Source organism: Melospiza melodia, chromosome 1 (assembly GCF_035770615.1).
Source record: "Melospiza melodia melodia isolate bMelMel2 chromosome 1, bMelMel2.pri, whole genome shotgun sequence".
NCBI lineage: Eukaryota > Metazoa > Chordata > Aves > Passeriformes > Passerellidae > Melospiza > Melospiza melodia.
In genome coordinates, this window is record NC_086194.1 from 148,225,155 (window position 1) to 148,239,767 (window position 14,613).

The 14,613-nt window shown below is 39.7% G+C and overlaps 1 protein-coding gene across 1 annotated transcript in view; it reads right to left on the reverse strand.

The window, feature by feature from the left end:
- The window catches only part of ZFPM2 (zinc finger protein, FOG family member 2), a 308,755-nt gene extending 306,109 nt beyond the window's left edge, over positions 1–2,646 (reverse strand). The window contains exon 1 of the mRNA XM_063171049.1: positions 2,192–2,646. Within this exon, the coding sequence (XP_063027119.1) occupies positions 2,192–2,231 (40 nt within the window). The 5' untranslated portion in view covers positions 2,232–2,646. The remainder of the gene's footprint in view (positions 1–2,191) is intronic.
- Positions 2,647–14,613: the final 11,967 nt, after the last annotated feature.

Here is a 14,613-nt window from a genome sequence, read left to right on the forward strand (position 1 = left end):
AAGGCAGTGGTCTAGTCTTGTCACTAGTCATTCCACTATTTTTTACTAGGTATTTCTATGATGAGCATTTTTCAGATGTGATTTTATTGTACAAAAAAAAAAATCTTTAATGTTGACTTGTTTATGCCTAACGCACTGCATGGCTTCATTTTTCTATCAGAATCCAAAAATGTGTTTGGAGAGACTGCACTCTACCAGAACAAAACTTCTTCATCCAAGAAATACCACGTATGGCTGCCCAAATAGTCACAGAAAACTCTGTAGTAGAAATTGACTTATTTGAAACAAAATGGCTTTACAGCTACAGCAAAGAACCCCCCACCGACAGCTATCATATGGAAGGATTATGTACATAATTTATCTTCCAACTTTTGCTAACCTTGTTTTACTTCTAGCTTCAATGCAAATTTAAACATACTCAAGCAATTAAAAGCATACATAAACACAATCTTCTGTAAACATTGTTCAAATATAGTTACACACTTTCTACATACACTTTTAGATGTATTTGCATTGTTGCATATATGAAAACATACTCCTGCAAACCACTATATTGCACTTAATTGTTAAAACTAAATTTCTGGTTTATCACCTTCAGCATATTGTGCCATGGAGCAAAGCCACAGAATGCTTTGTGACTTGTACCTGCACTACAGTACCTGAAAATCTCTGCAAGCACTTTTCAGTCATGGAGAGGAAGACAGATAAATGAGGATGATAAAGTATGCAAAACCAAAATCAGATGATGAGGTTTATGCCAAACAATCAATTCACATTATTTGTTAACAATCAAAACATCAATCACAGGCTAGAAAGTCTTTCTAAATAATGTTCATAATCACATCACATAAAACGCATTATTTTAGAGAACTAACAATACCACTTAAATTAAGAGCAAATAAGATATGCATAAGTTTAAAAGCACATGGCATATTTATTTGGGAATATCAATTTCCAAAGTAAATCAAAGTTTCTTAATTCACAAAATTATATTCAACTGAAAAATATGTCACAAAAAGTTTCACTCATATATTAAGCTACTTCACTAAACTGAAAACTAAAACTATAATGGTTATTTGTATTTATGAAGTGAAAAGATAATTTCTACAAAGCAGGGATTCAAGCCAGTACTACTTTACATTTTACAATGACCAATCTTATTCGACATGAAGCTCATTTTGTTCTTTTATAAATCAGTTTGCCAATGCAATATATACTCCCTCCGAAGTAGGCTATCAATAAGCATTCTGAGGTCAGAAATCAATAAGGGAAATTCTACTGAAAGCGCTTCTCCACGTCCCATGATGGTTACTTTGAATGGAGTTCTGTAATACAGAACATCAATGAAAATACATCAGACCAGCGCCGCTGATTTTATAAGAAAAGTATTTATAGATCCTATTTGGAAACGCCTGACATTTCTTCTAGTCCCGACAGCTAGACTTGTTCAGATGAATAAACTAAAGCGCAAAAAGTTTATGGAGTTAAGACTGTCGTGTGCCACAGGCAAGAGAAGCGAACTATGAGCACTACTAGGCAGCGTGCCCTCAACTTAAAGCCTTCAGCACACCTGTTTCTCAACACAGAAAACAGCTCACAAGTGTTAAACCCCCTAGAACGGCAAAGGCGAGTGCGCGCCCGCGGCGCGGGTGCGGAGCGAGCCCCGAGGGGCCGGAGCGGCGGGGCCAAGGCGCTGCTCACGGGCTCCCGCGGCAACTTGGGCTCGTCCTGCTCGCACACAGCTCCTGCGATCCTCCGGCACTCACTGCAGCCCGGCTCGGCACGGCTCTGTTCACACGCGCCAGGCGCACAAAGTTGCTGAGTGGCAGGGACGGCGCTCGCAGGCTGGTCTGTGTGCTCTGCCGGCGCTAGTTCAACTTGGAAACACATGGGCGATCCCGCTCCGAAACACGGAGCAATAGTTTGAACGGGCTACGGGGCGGCAGCATGAGCTCCAAAGGAGCGAATAAAACCGAGACAGTGAGGAGCCTGCTCAACCCACGTCGGAGCGGCTCCCGGTTTTCGCTCACGTCCCCTTTTCTCTCTCCCCATCCTCAGCCTCACTGGCAAAGTTTCATCACCGGTCCGTACTCCGGACCCCCCTACTGCTCCCCACACCCACCTCTCTCGCGTCTCCCAAGAACGAGATAAATAAAAGTCTGTTAGAGGGAGCCCCCCTCAGGAAACTTACGTTTGATCTGCCTGGGTTTGCTCTGTTTCCTTCGGGACATGCTGCTCGGCTGCCGCTCCTGCCTTGCTCCAGGTACAGGAGTGGAGCTGGGAGGGGACGGGGGTGGAGGGAGGGTGACAGATCAACAGACGGGATTCATAGAGGAGCCGGTGGCCGCCTTGAGATGCAAAGTCAAATGACAGAAAAACAACGAGAAGGGAAAGAGTGTGTGCGCGTGTGACGGAGGAAGAGGGGAAGAGAAACGGAGATCGGGGTGGGTGAGACGGAAAGCGAGAATGAGGGGAGAGAGAAGCAGAAAGAGCGGAGGGAGGGAGCAGGGGAAGGAGCGAGGGAGGGAGGGAGAGAGGAGGAAGGAAGAGAGGGAGGGAGAGAGGGAGGGGAGAGCTTGGCTCCTCGCTCTCTCTCTCCCTCTCCCGCCCGCTCTCCGCCGTTGCCGCGCCGCCTCCGCTGCCCGCGCCGCGCTCCGCTCCGACTGACAGGCGGCAGGAGGTGCCGGCGAGGGAGGGGGCGAGGGAGGGGCTTCCCGGCACGGGGGGGCGGAAAGAGGGGGGCGTTTGTCCGTCAGGCTTGACGGGCAGTGGCTACTACCAGCGACAAGTCCGCATGCAAATCGCCTCCTGCCTCTGGGGCACGGGCTGTCGAGGCGGGAGGCTTCAATCGTCCCGGCGCTGCCAGGGCTTCTGGCGGCGGGGAGAGTCGCAACTTTCCTGAAAGAGGCGCGGCGGGCGAACGGGCGAAGAAACTCGGTGGCAGCGGGCAGGCGGCACGAGTGCCCCCGGCCGCGCAGGGTCCCCGGGGTGTCCCGCTCGCCGGTGCCCCCGCGTTCCGCCCGCAGCCGCGGCCGCGGCGCTGCCCCAGCAGCAGCAGCAGCAGCAGCAGCCGCAAGCGCCTCCGGCCGCGCCGGCCCCAGGCCGGGAGGTCCCGCCCAGCCCCCGGGCAGGGCTGCGCGCCCCGGGCAGGGCAGGGCAGGGCAGGCTTCCCGCCGCCCCCGCCGCACGGAGCGTCCCGCTGCGCCTCACAGGTGCCGGCGCGGGGCCCGGGGCGCTGCCCGCGCCGACGGACGGACGGACGGACGGGCGGGCGGGCGGGTTGCCAGCGTCCTTCTCTCGCCGTCCTCTGGCCGCTTGCGCTCGGCTGCGGTGGCCTGAGCAGTCCTGGCTGTGCGGCCATCGCTGTTTGCCCGCCCTCGAGTGCTCGGGTTTTGCCTCGGAGGTGAGCGAGGGAAACAAGCCGGCCGACTGACTCCCTCGGCTTCGTTAGTTTCGCCTTCCTAAGCAGTGATAATAGGCAACATTTTTCTTGCACGGTAGAAGCCAACATTTGACGCTCCTGTTACTGACATCACTTATGTATTTGGACAAAGCTAAAACTATCAGCAGGGCTCACGTTTATAGTCTGTGTCTTTGGACAGAATTTCTCTTGAACGTTCTAATTTAAGTATATAGTTGTAAGTGACCCGCTATGAACAGACTATACTCTGTATCTCAGTGCACTGCCAAGCTTTGCACGCCCATTGCCACCTTCTCAGTGTTGTCAAACACTAACTTGTAAAAAATCTGGAGAAAAAGCTATCCACACAAGCAAAAGAGAAAGAGACTGATTTCATGGATGCCAAGGAAGGACATAGGATACTGAAATGTCTTTATTACTGTGCTTCCAGAAATTTTAGATCTGACACATGAATGCAATACAACAGTTAGTGTTCTTAGAGCTTCACTAGCAGGACTTATGTTCAGGTAAACTGTTAAACATTGCTTTCAGTCTTACCTCTGTGGTCAAAATACTCTCAACAGAAGCAGTTTTTGAACTTGACATCTTGACACATGCAATATTTTTTGGGACAATATTGCAGAAGTCTTCATATAAGCAGCAGGAATTCCAACATGGAGATGTACTAAAACTTTCCACCATACAATATTGGAAATAATGTTTGTAAATGATAACTGAATTTACAAAACCACTTTTTGATTAAAGAAAAGAATGTGATGGAATCCATGAACAATATTTAACATTTGCTGATGTTCAGACACTTTAAAGAATCTGATTATATAATAAGTATTTTCTATTTAGCTGAAGAGATGGTGCCAAATTTGTATTTCAATTTCTTTCCTAGAGGTGTAGGCTCTTGGTTAACTGCCAGTGTAACAGTGGTGGTGTTTGCAGGAAGGCATTCTATGGCAGTAGATAAACGTGATAAAAATGCACCAAGAGAAATGCTCTGCTATGGTTTTGTTACAGCACAAGGCTCAAAAGGGGACTTACACAGATGAGATACCCATCTTTCAAATTTAAGTCAATATTTTATCTTATTCATTCTCAACATTCTAAACTCTTAAATTGCAGTCTGGTTCCCTAATTAGAAATAGCAATGTCTTTTCCTTCATATAGGTTGACCGTTTATTTCTGTTTCTATTTTGTTGCCAGGCTCTCACACAGTTTTTAATTGGCACAGGCAATTTGACAGATACTGCCTTTAAACCTACTGTTGTTTAAGTGTTAAAGAATGAAGTTGAGTAATCTGTTGCCAACATTTGAACAGTATATGAACTGTAACTTGTTAAACTGTCATTGTAACTTAAAAGTTAGTACACATTATGTGGTCCAAACCAGTTACAAATAATCCCTAAGTGTTTATTCTTAAATAATGTTTAGGGTAAATTACATGACATAATTTTTGTGCTGACTTCTGCTTTTTTTAATATTTAAATAGTAATGTTAGTTACATATTTTGTCTATTCTGAGGCATTAAGGCTATGTTCTGCTTCATCAGCTCAACAGAGTTCATATACAGTTGTATTATTTCTATGGCCATTCAGAGATATGTTTGATCTCTTAAAGGATTATTACGCTTAGTCATTTCAATGTATTTCAGGTTAATTTTGACCTATTTACCTAAAGTTAAAACAGCTGTTTGTGAAATGCCAAAAAAGAAACATACACATGCCTGCTACATTAATGTAATTAATAGTGTAAACTAATGAGCCATTTTCTCTCATTTATAGAGGAACTCTTATTTAGAACATTGTAATACTTCATGGAAATTGCCCATTTTCTTTGTCAGAACAAGCAGCCTGTGGTATATCCCAGATGAAAGCTCTGTCTCAGGCCGTGTGCAGTTGCTGCGGCCGGGCCAGGGAGCAGCTCGAGCTCTGCACGTGATCACTGGCACTGTGTTGTTGTGGAGCCAATCTCTGGTGCTGCTCACCAGGAGCTGCCTCTGATAAGCTGTGTGGGCAAGGCCGCTTTCTTTTGCTGTGGCAGGGGCTTGGGTCGCATGAACACAAGTCGAGCAGCGTAGCTTTCCCTCAGGACTCAAGAATAGGCCCAGCATTTTCTGTTAACCTGCAGAGAGAGTCATTCAGAGTAGATCTTTCAAATCTTAAAAAATTACATCTCTCTCCCTAATTGCATAATTTTCTGAACTGCTATAGACACTGCTATGGGGTTACAACGTTGTCCATACCAAGGTAGTGCCTGTAGCATTCATTGGCTCCTCCTGCTCACCTGTGGAATGTTGCCTGTAGCAGCCAGACAGCGCTCTCAGAGCATGGCTGGGCAGTAATGCTACCCAAGAGGAAACTGCAGCATCTGAGCATGGGGACAGGGGAAAAATGTGCCCAGTTTTTCTGCTGAGGGAATGGTGGCCATCTGTCCACAAGATGAGGGTACAGACAGGAATAATTAGGATATGATCCAGTAAGAATAGTTTAAAAACTATTCAACCAAAATGGTAACTGGATGTGAGCAGTGGTGGCATAGGACCAGTCCAGAAAATGTATGTTCTTGGTTAATTACAATATCTCAAGAAGAAGAAAATAATCTCCACAGAGGCTCACTTCTTAATCATCTTGAACTTCATCACTTCCAACTCTCTATACTTGGTAAGATTCAACAAAAGTTTATAGAAACCCTCTAACTGAATGGATATCACAGTTTAAAATCTAAATTCTTGAAATGCCTATATTGTGGCAAATGAAAAGTGCAGCTTATATTTCATGATGTTCAAGTGTTAGCAGCTTTCTTACACATAGATAATATGCATAGTTTTCAAAACAGTGTCCTTTGTTGGAGAAAATGTAATGATTCTTTGAACAATCTTTTCTTTCCATTCTTCCATTGAAAGGAGGAAATACTAAAATTTTGAAATATTTTGTTGGAAGCAGAATTAACCTCTTGACTAGCAATTATGCATTTCCCTCTTCTTTTTTTTTTTTTTTTTTTTTTTTTTTTTAAGTACACTGAGGAATTTGACTTCAGTTATCTCATAAATCTGGATACAGATTGCATCCAAAGACACTATTGTATAATGAAGATACCATGAAGTTTAGGCAGCAATTGATTGTGGAAGAAAATGTGTCTGATTTTTGTGTTGCATATGTAACCAAGTTCTGACTATTTATAACACCAAACAGGATTGTGTAATGTTAAAAATATAATTGCATAGGTCCTGTTAGGCTCTTAGGCTGTGATTTCCACAGTAAGGACTTGGGTTCTTCCATGATCTTAATCATAATGTTTGGTTCTTTAGCTCTTAATGAAAAAGAAAAAGCTGGTCTTTTCCCAACTATTATCCACTCAGAGTGTTAGAAAGAGTACATGGCATAGCTTTTTAGAACTTTATTCCTCTTTTTCATTTGTCAATAGAGAAATACTTAAGTAGACTGAGCATGAAATTGCTAAGGCTCTGAATACCCCTCTAGCATGAATATGGGCAGTTCACACTTTTCCCAGCTCTTGCAAAAATCTACAGTTTATTCTTATTTCACAATGTGTAGGTTTTCTGTGTGGTGATGCCAAAAGAGCAAGAAAATAGACCCAAATATATATCTGGGCAGCTGATGGATGATCAGTCTGAGCTTTGAATTTAGAAGTAAAGCTTCCTCTGGCTTTTGAAATAAAGGAGAAAAAACTCCGCCAATGTGTTTCTAGATGACATTAGGAAAAAATGCTGCAAGGCAGATTCCTCAAACACAAAGGAACCTACAGAAGATCTGAGGGTATCCAAAGAGAACGGGTGAGACCAGTGGATATGAAGTTGCCTTTCACAACTAGTCCTGTAGACAAGTTAGAACTGAATTGCTGCTGCATTTTTCTGTGAATGTTCTGCTCCCTAGGAATGATCACAACTCTACAGTGAAGTTCCTGGCCACAGGATTTCAATGGATGCAGCAATGTGGGAAGCCAGACTCACAGAGTGCTGGAATCAGTGCTGAGTCAGACTTCACGTTGATAGTCCAGACCTTTGCATCCATTCTGGGAGATCTGCCAGTTTTTAGAGGCCAAAACCCATGTCCACTACATATGGAGAGGAAAGAATAGCATAGAAATAAATTGTGACCTCAGAAACTTTCTGGATTCCTAATCAGACTTTTCCTGAAAAGGGTATTCTCTGAATTTGATTTAATTTTTTGTTGGTGCAAAGCTTAGCATTTTCGTGGTGTCAGTTTGCTGTCTCTTTTCATGTATTTATTTAGAGCAGAAATCACTGATCTCTTTTGATAGTTCAGTTATGCAAGATACTTTTCATCTCACATTAAAATTTATATCTTATTTGTTATCCAAAAATAGTGTCAAAGATTATTCTTCATTTCCTGACTGGATGCTCTCTGATATTGCTCAGGTAATCTTACAGATGAACAAAATGATAGACTACCAAACTGCTTAGATATTTCGGGCAACTTTACATCAGAATCACAGAATATCCATGATCTTCTTAATAATATAAAATACTCTTTTTCCCTGCACAGGATTGTAGTAATGCCTGGAAAAATATTTCATTGCTTTCTGAAAATTTATACATACAATTCAGCTCCTAATTTTGACATCCATGCTCTCCTTATAGGAAAAATATATCTCAATATCAGCAAGATTCTACTGCAAAACTGACTTGCACAAGCTAACCTGTCATGTGCTGTGCCTTCAGCTGGAAAAGAAAATTCAGTAGGTGTGGCATAGCTAGAGAAATCTTTTTGAACAAGGCTGAAAATACGGATGCATGTTCACAACAAGATACTGTATCACACATACAGCAGCATCTGGAGTATGGGATGGAAGGAACAGTGTCCTATGAGGAAATGTTCCTGGATGCCTTGGTTGTCTGAAATGCAGCCCATTCACCCCACTGCTTACAGATGGCTACTGAAAACTTAGCAATGTACTGAAACATACATAATCCCACACCACATTGCAGATTTCTGCCAGTAGCAATGCTGCAGCCCACAGCAGCAGTAACTTACTGTTTTGGCATGAGTGTGGCCTTCAGAGGCCAGGTTTGTTACAACTCAGAGAACTTCTCAGCTCTCCATGACCTGACCGTCCCCAGGAACATTCTACCCTAAGAACAGTCTTAACATTGTCCTGTAACTGGGCTTCTGAGAGAGGCGCCTTGCTCAGACATGCAAACAATAATATAGCTTGAGCTTTCTTGAAACTTATAAGCCCAAAGAGAGAGGAGTTCAGAATAAGATATGAGAAAAATGAAGGAAAATTAAGGGATAGTAGAAGAGAAGGAACAGAAAGAAGGGAATGAACAGCATTAGTGTTCAAGTTTAAATATCTTTATTTCTATCTTAATTTCTTTTTAGATAAGCCAACAGCAGTACTTCATGTAGACATAGCTCAACACTGAAAAGATAACATTAATATTGTCAAATTACTGTTTATGACTTCAGAGGGCAAGTCTCATAAAGTAATGACATTAATATAAAGTACAACCCCCGATGGAGAGTTTGAAGTAAAATGGTATTTTTCTCCTTGGTCTTCTTCCATAATTATTATGTAACACTTATTTTGGAAACTGTTAATAGTGTCTCTGCTCTTGCCAAATTAGATATTATGAGCATCTCAGTTTGCCCAGTTTCAGTGAAGGAGGTTGAATACACACCAGCATCTAACATTATTCATAAAAGCATGACCAGACATTAAAAACAGAAAACTGGAAACATATATAGTGATTCCTCTAGAAGTATCATTGTACTGGTTTACCCTTATGGTATTAAAATGGCATTCATCAAATTCTTCAACTTTTTTCAGCGGGTTTTTCTTCTGCTTTACATTCATTGAATGGATGTTCCTACTCAAATGCACGGTGATAGCTGGTAGAGAATATGGTATCGTCTGTACTTGTGTCCTGTCCGTTCCTCATATTGTGCAAATGAAACTTCCCCTTCCCCCAGAGCAGTTGCATAAATTGTCCTCTGCTTGTATCAGAACTGGTATTGTTTACCACTTTGAGGTCTATATAAAACTATGCATCATCGTCATGAATAGGAATATATATTGAAACTTCAAAGTCTATGCCAGCATCAGCTCTCTTTTTGAGATTTTAGGTTCCTCTCAGCAGCATGGACATGTTTTGGGTTATTAAGGGGGTGTTCATAATTTATGCAACTCTTTGCCTTTTTCCTATAAATAGAATTGACTGCATTAGAAAGGAAATCTTCCCATGCAGTCCTTTGAAAGTGTGACCCTCCCAAGGTTTTCTGCCTTCAGAACCAGATGCTTTGTGCAGCAAACTTAGCAAATAAGTGAAAGGTCTAATAGTCCAGTGGGCTGAACAACAAAGGGAAAGCACAGTTTCCCTCAGGAGTTTGTAACCCCATATTCTTTTTGAGAAAATGTATAGGAATTTTAGTAGCCCAGTTTCCAATACAGTACATCTCAATTATTCTCAAAGATGGTTGATTAAAGTGCATCATTGACTTTGAAGATATTGGCAGTATATGTGGTGTTTATCTCCTTCATATTATAGCTGCTCACAACAAAATTTAGTTCAAATTCCCCTCTCCTTCTAAAATCCACAAGTAAAATCCAAAAATTCACATAGCACTTTAAAATGTAAAAGTAGGGTTGCAATTTTTCAGAAGTGCCTCAGTAACTTAGAATTCTTTTCAGTTTTCCCTTTTAATCCCTTTTGAAAATTAAAATTAAATTTTGAATCAAGCTGCTTCCAAAAATGTTGCTCTAGAGACAATCCTTTGACTGGTACAGATAGTTATGAATTATACCAGCATAAAAAGGAGAAAATCAGAGTTCATGATTGTTTCCCAACCACTGATTTTAAAAGGATTAAGGTGGAAGCTGTCCAAATAAAAGTCCTAAAGAATAATCACTCCCTAGCCTTTTCCTATCAAGAACCCAAAGGAGAATGTTGCCCTCAATTTTATAAAATCATTTTTATCAATACAACTGAGTAGTTTTCTCCAATCATAAAAACAAATTACTTTGCACATTTTACATTTTGATATAAACAGCTAAGTAAAGCTAACTTTCAGATCTACGATTTTATTTGTGTATAGAGCTTGTTTCATTCAGATCAGCTTCCCTTAATTTAAAAGTGTTTTCATAATGAACACAAAACAATCTAATATATGGATCATATATTCCTGCTTGTGTTACCCTGTTTTATGGACAGTGACCAACAAAATCCTAGATAGATCTTTTTTCAATGTTTAAATGATGCTTTCCCTGGAGGTTGTTCCTGTGGCCACTTTCGGGCTATGAAATGGTGGATTACATCAAATAGACACAAATAGCCACAGATGAGCTTATTTATTCAATGTGGTTTTGCACTTCCTTTAAATTCCCTTTCACTCACTCGGTAGGACTGATGCAAACAAAAAAAGCAAAATTTTGTGTATGTTGCTCATGCTCATCCAATTCCTGAATTACAGACTGGAATTATTAATAAAGAATTTTTATATTATTTTGAAGACTTCACATTCTTGTTTTTGTTACATCATTAATAGCACTGCTTCCTTTGCTCTGTCACCACATTTCTTCCAAATAGGACCAATTTCTTAATCTATCATTTTAGTTTGTATATCAGCTATGGGAGTGTCCATGTTATTTCTGGACTAAGAATTTTAGAATGATCACAGAATGGAAAATTTACTTCTTTCAAAATAATTGATAAATGAAACAATTGTTAAAATTATTTTCTTGTCATTATTCCTGTCATTATACTCAGGGATAGTTCCATGATATTTTCTGTTCTCCTAATGTGTGTGGTCCTTGGACACCTGGTTTATAGGCTGCGTTTTCTGCTTCCCAGAATGCATCTTGTGATGATAAAACAAGATAATTGCTATTCTAAAGGGTTCTTAAGTTTTTATTTTGTCCTTTACAGTGAAAAATATTGTTTGAGTCATTGATAAGTAGAGGTAGACTACTGAAATAATAATAAAATTTCCAAAGATGTACTTTTTTCTAACATCTGTCAGTTGTGTGAAGTATAAAATTTCTTCAAAATTAGAGACTTATTGACAATTTTGCATCGTTATTCATCTAAATACTACATTAAAACTCATTACAATACCTGAACATAGAAGTGGATGTGGATTTTGTATGATTACTATGCATAGATCAACTGAAAAAATATAATATTATTAATTAAATTTTTAAGACAATCTCAACTGATTGTATATATTTGTGCTATAACACTTGTAGCACAAATTAATTTATTGCATAAAATCTATGTGGCAGTAGGACACATAATGGCTTTGTGACTTCTTATGGTGTTGGGTGCTTCGAGCCATAGAGAATATCCCAACAAGCAAAAAGTTTGTGGAAGTTTGGAGCTTGGTGGTAAGTGTTTGAAGCACACAGTTTTTATTTTGTTCTTCTTCATGATGTGGATTTACCAACATTTAAATGGCTAACCCATGTTTCCTAAAATACAAAATATTTCAAAATGTATAGAAAAAAACAGTGGCATAACTACCAAATGGTTTAAAAATGAAAGTCCTACTCAGGTTTGTCATTAGTTGTCTTTAGCAGCCCTGTTACAGGTGAGCTTAAATCAGCTTTGATTATCCTGGCCAAAATGCGGGTTGTGAATCTTTCCCTGTACACGTTTACTGTGTAGATTACTAGCCAATACTTACATGAAATTAACATTTCCCTTATTCTTAAATCACCCCTAACTGGTGACTTTTAACATCTTTTAACCCTAATCATGCTGCCAGAAGAGCTGTGGACTTGCACTATTCAATTTAACACCACAAACAGCATGGACCTATTTAATTGTCCTCCAACCCATCATTCTGCCTGGGGGGTTGGGAAGAAGCTCTGGATGCAAGATCTGTGACCTACAAGAAGAACCATCAGTTTCTACCTCGCAAAAACAAAGCTTTGATCATTTGAAAGACAGAAAAATATTGATGATTATGCCTTATTTTGCCTATCAGTTACCATGTACATTATTTTCAATTCCTATTCACTCCCTTACATGGTTCTATCATCTACCTTTCATGTTCTTTTCAGTGTTGGTCAATATATCCCTCTTGTTCTTACTCCTATCTCCTTGTCCTAGAATTTTAACTTTGGTCCTGTGCACTGAGGTAGGAAAAAACAAGAAATTCCAGGAAATGAAAGAAAGATGTGTAACCTGAGGAGTGGCTTATGAGTAATGCTGATGAGAAACAAGTGTATTTCACTATGACCAAGACAGTGCTGGAAGAGCACACTCAGAAAAATATTCAGTAACAGATAATATTTAAGGACTAGTGGCATAGATTTCTGGAATGGGAAATTTAGCCTTCTAACCAGGAAAATGCCTAAATGCCTGTTGTGGTAGATTTTACATTACAAAAATTAATTTTTTTAAAGGTGAAACACTTTCATTTATAGCTTCAAAATTCAGTAAAATGTATTTAAAAAAAAGGAACATTTGACCTAAATTACCTGCCTTTGAGCTCATTGATATAATTGGATAGACCTATTCCTAGAGCTGCCTTTAATTTCAAGAAACTACCATTCTATAAAAATACAGTTTTAATATATTTTATTTTCTTTGATTATTTAATTTTGGCTTATATACTTTTTTTTTTAAATACCTATGTATTGAAAATAGTGTCTTGAATTGAATGCAAGAAAACAGGTTGAAATAAGTATAACTCATTCCAGTTTTTAAAATTCAGGGCAAGACATTTATAAGAAGTTGATCTTAGGACAAAAAGGCATGCACATACTAAATGAACCTAGTAAAAAGTTTAAAACACCAGAGGATGTTTTATGACACACAGCGATGCTGGTTCCAATTTTAGACCAGGAACAATTATCGACCAGCGATTCATTACAAATCCCCCTGTTCTCTGAGAGGATTGCAGATCTTGACATCATCACAAATTCAAGCTATGTGGTAGCTCATACAAAACTCTAAATTTCAAACATTCCATATGATCTGAACCTTGAGCTGGGGTAATGAGCAATGCTGCACAAGACAGCTCAGTTTCTCTTTCTGCAGCTGAGCTCCTGCTGTCTCTTGCATTTTCAAACAGCATAAAAAAGTCAGAGAGCAGTTCCGTGTGAAACTAATGCCGTATCTGCCTTAAACTTGCGTGATGGCTGTAGAAGGTGTTGAAAACCAGTTCCTTATGTCAAAACTATACACACTTTGAAACTGGTAATGAAACACAGATCTTTGTCCTGAACCAGCTCATGACATCAGTGTATCCCAGTAGCAATAATGTTTAACCGTTCCCAGAAATCCACAATATCACTAAAAAAAAAAAAAAAAAAAAAGCACAACTGCTTTACATTATCACTTATTTGTATTTAAATAGCCCATGCTACAACTGTACTTCCAAAACCTTCCTTTAATTCTGACATGAAGCTAAGTGGCTGAGAGCAATATATTTCACTTCATGCAGATGATATATTGCTTTCTTGTTAGGCTTCCTTATTTGAGATGACTTCTCTGTCTTATAACCATGACTAAATCTCCAGCTACAAAATGAATTTGATTAAATCCAACCACTTGACCTTGTCAACCAATGTCCCCAGACACCTCTTTACTGACTACATTATTCTATGGGCTTCTGAGCAGTAGAGCTGGAATGCATACACCCTATTCCATGTTCTCTGCTCTCATTAACTACAAATTCTCCAGCATAATTAAAGTTAAAGATTATATAGATGGCTAGACCTTCATCTGTTTCAGGCTCAGTTATTTTATTTAAAATTAGTTATTTCCTTAAAATATTAAATTTCATCCAGATGTTACCGCATCGTGGGCATCTCTGGCAACTCTTTGAGTCCTGTAGCAATCCCTCTTGAAATAAAATTGAAATTAAAAGTAGGTGGAAATTCCATTGCTTCAAGGTATTCAAATTATTTTAGATGCGTACGTTGACTTAAATATCAAGCCTTAATGATTCAAAATCAATTAAAATCTACAGGGGTATAATTTCTTTATTTAGAATAACATCTTACTATATTTTCTTACTCTGAGAGATGTAAAGTAATGTAACATCAATACAGAAATGTAATAATAAATTTATGCTCTTTGGCAAATTATAAAACCTCCAGCCAGTGCTTTATGCAGAGTCCCGTTGGATGTCAGTGAGTTGTACACACACCTTGACCAAATATAATCAGAGAAATGTGAGCCAAGTGAAGGAGCATCAAAAGGAATGTTAAAC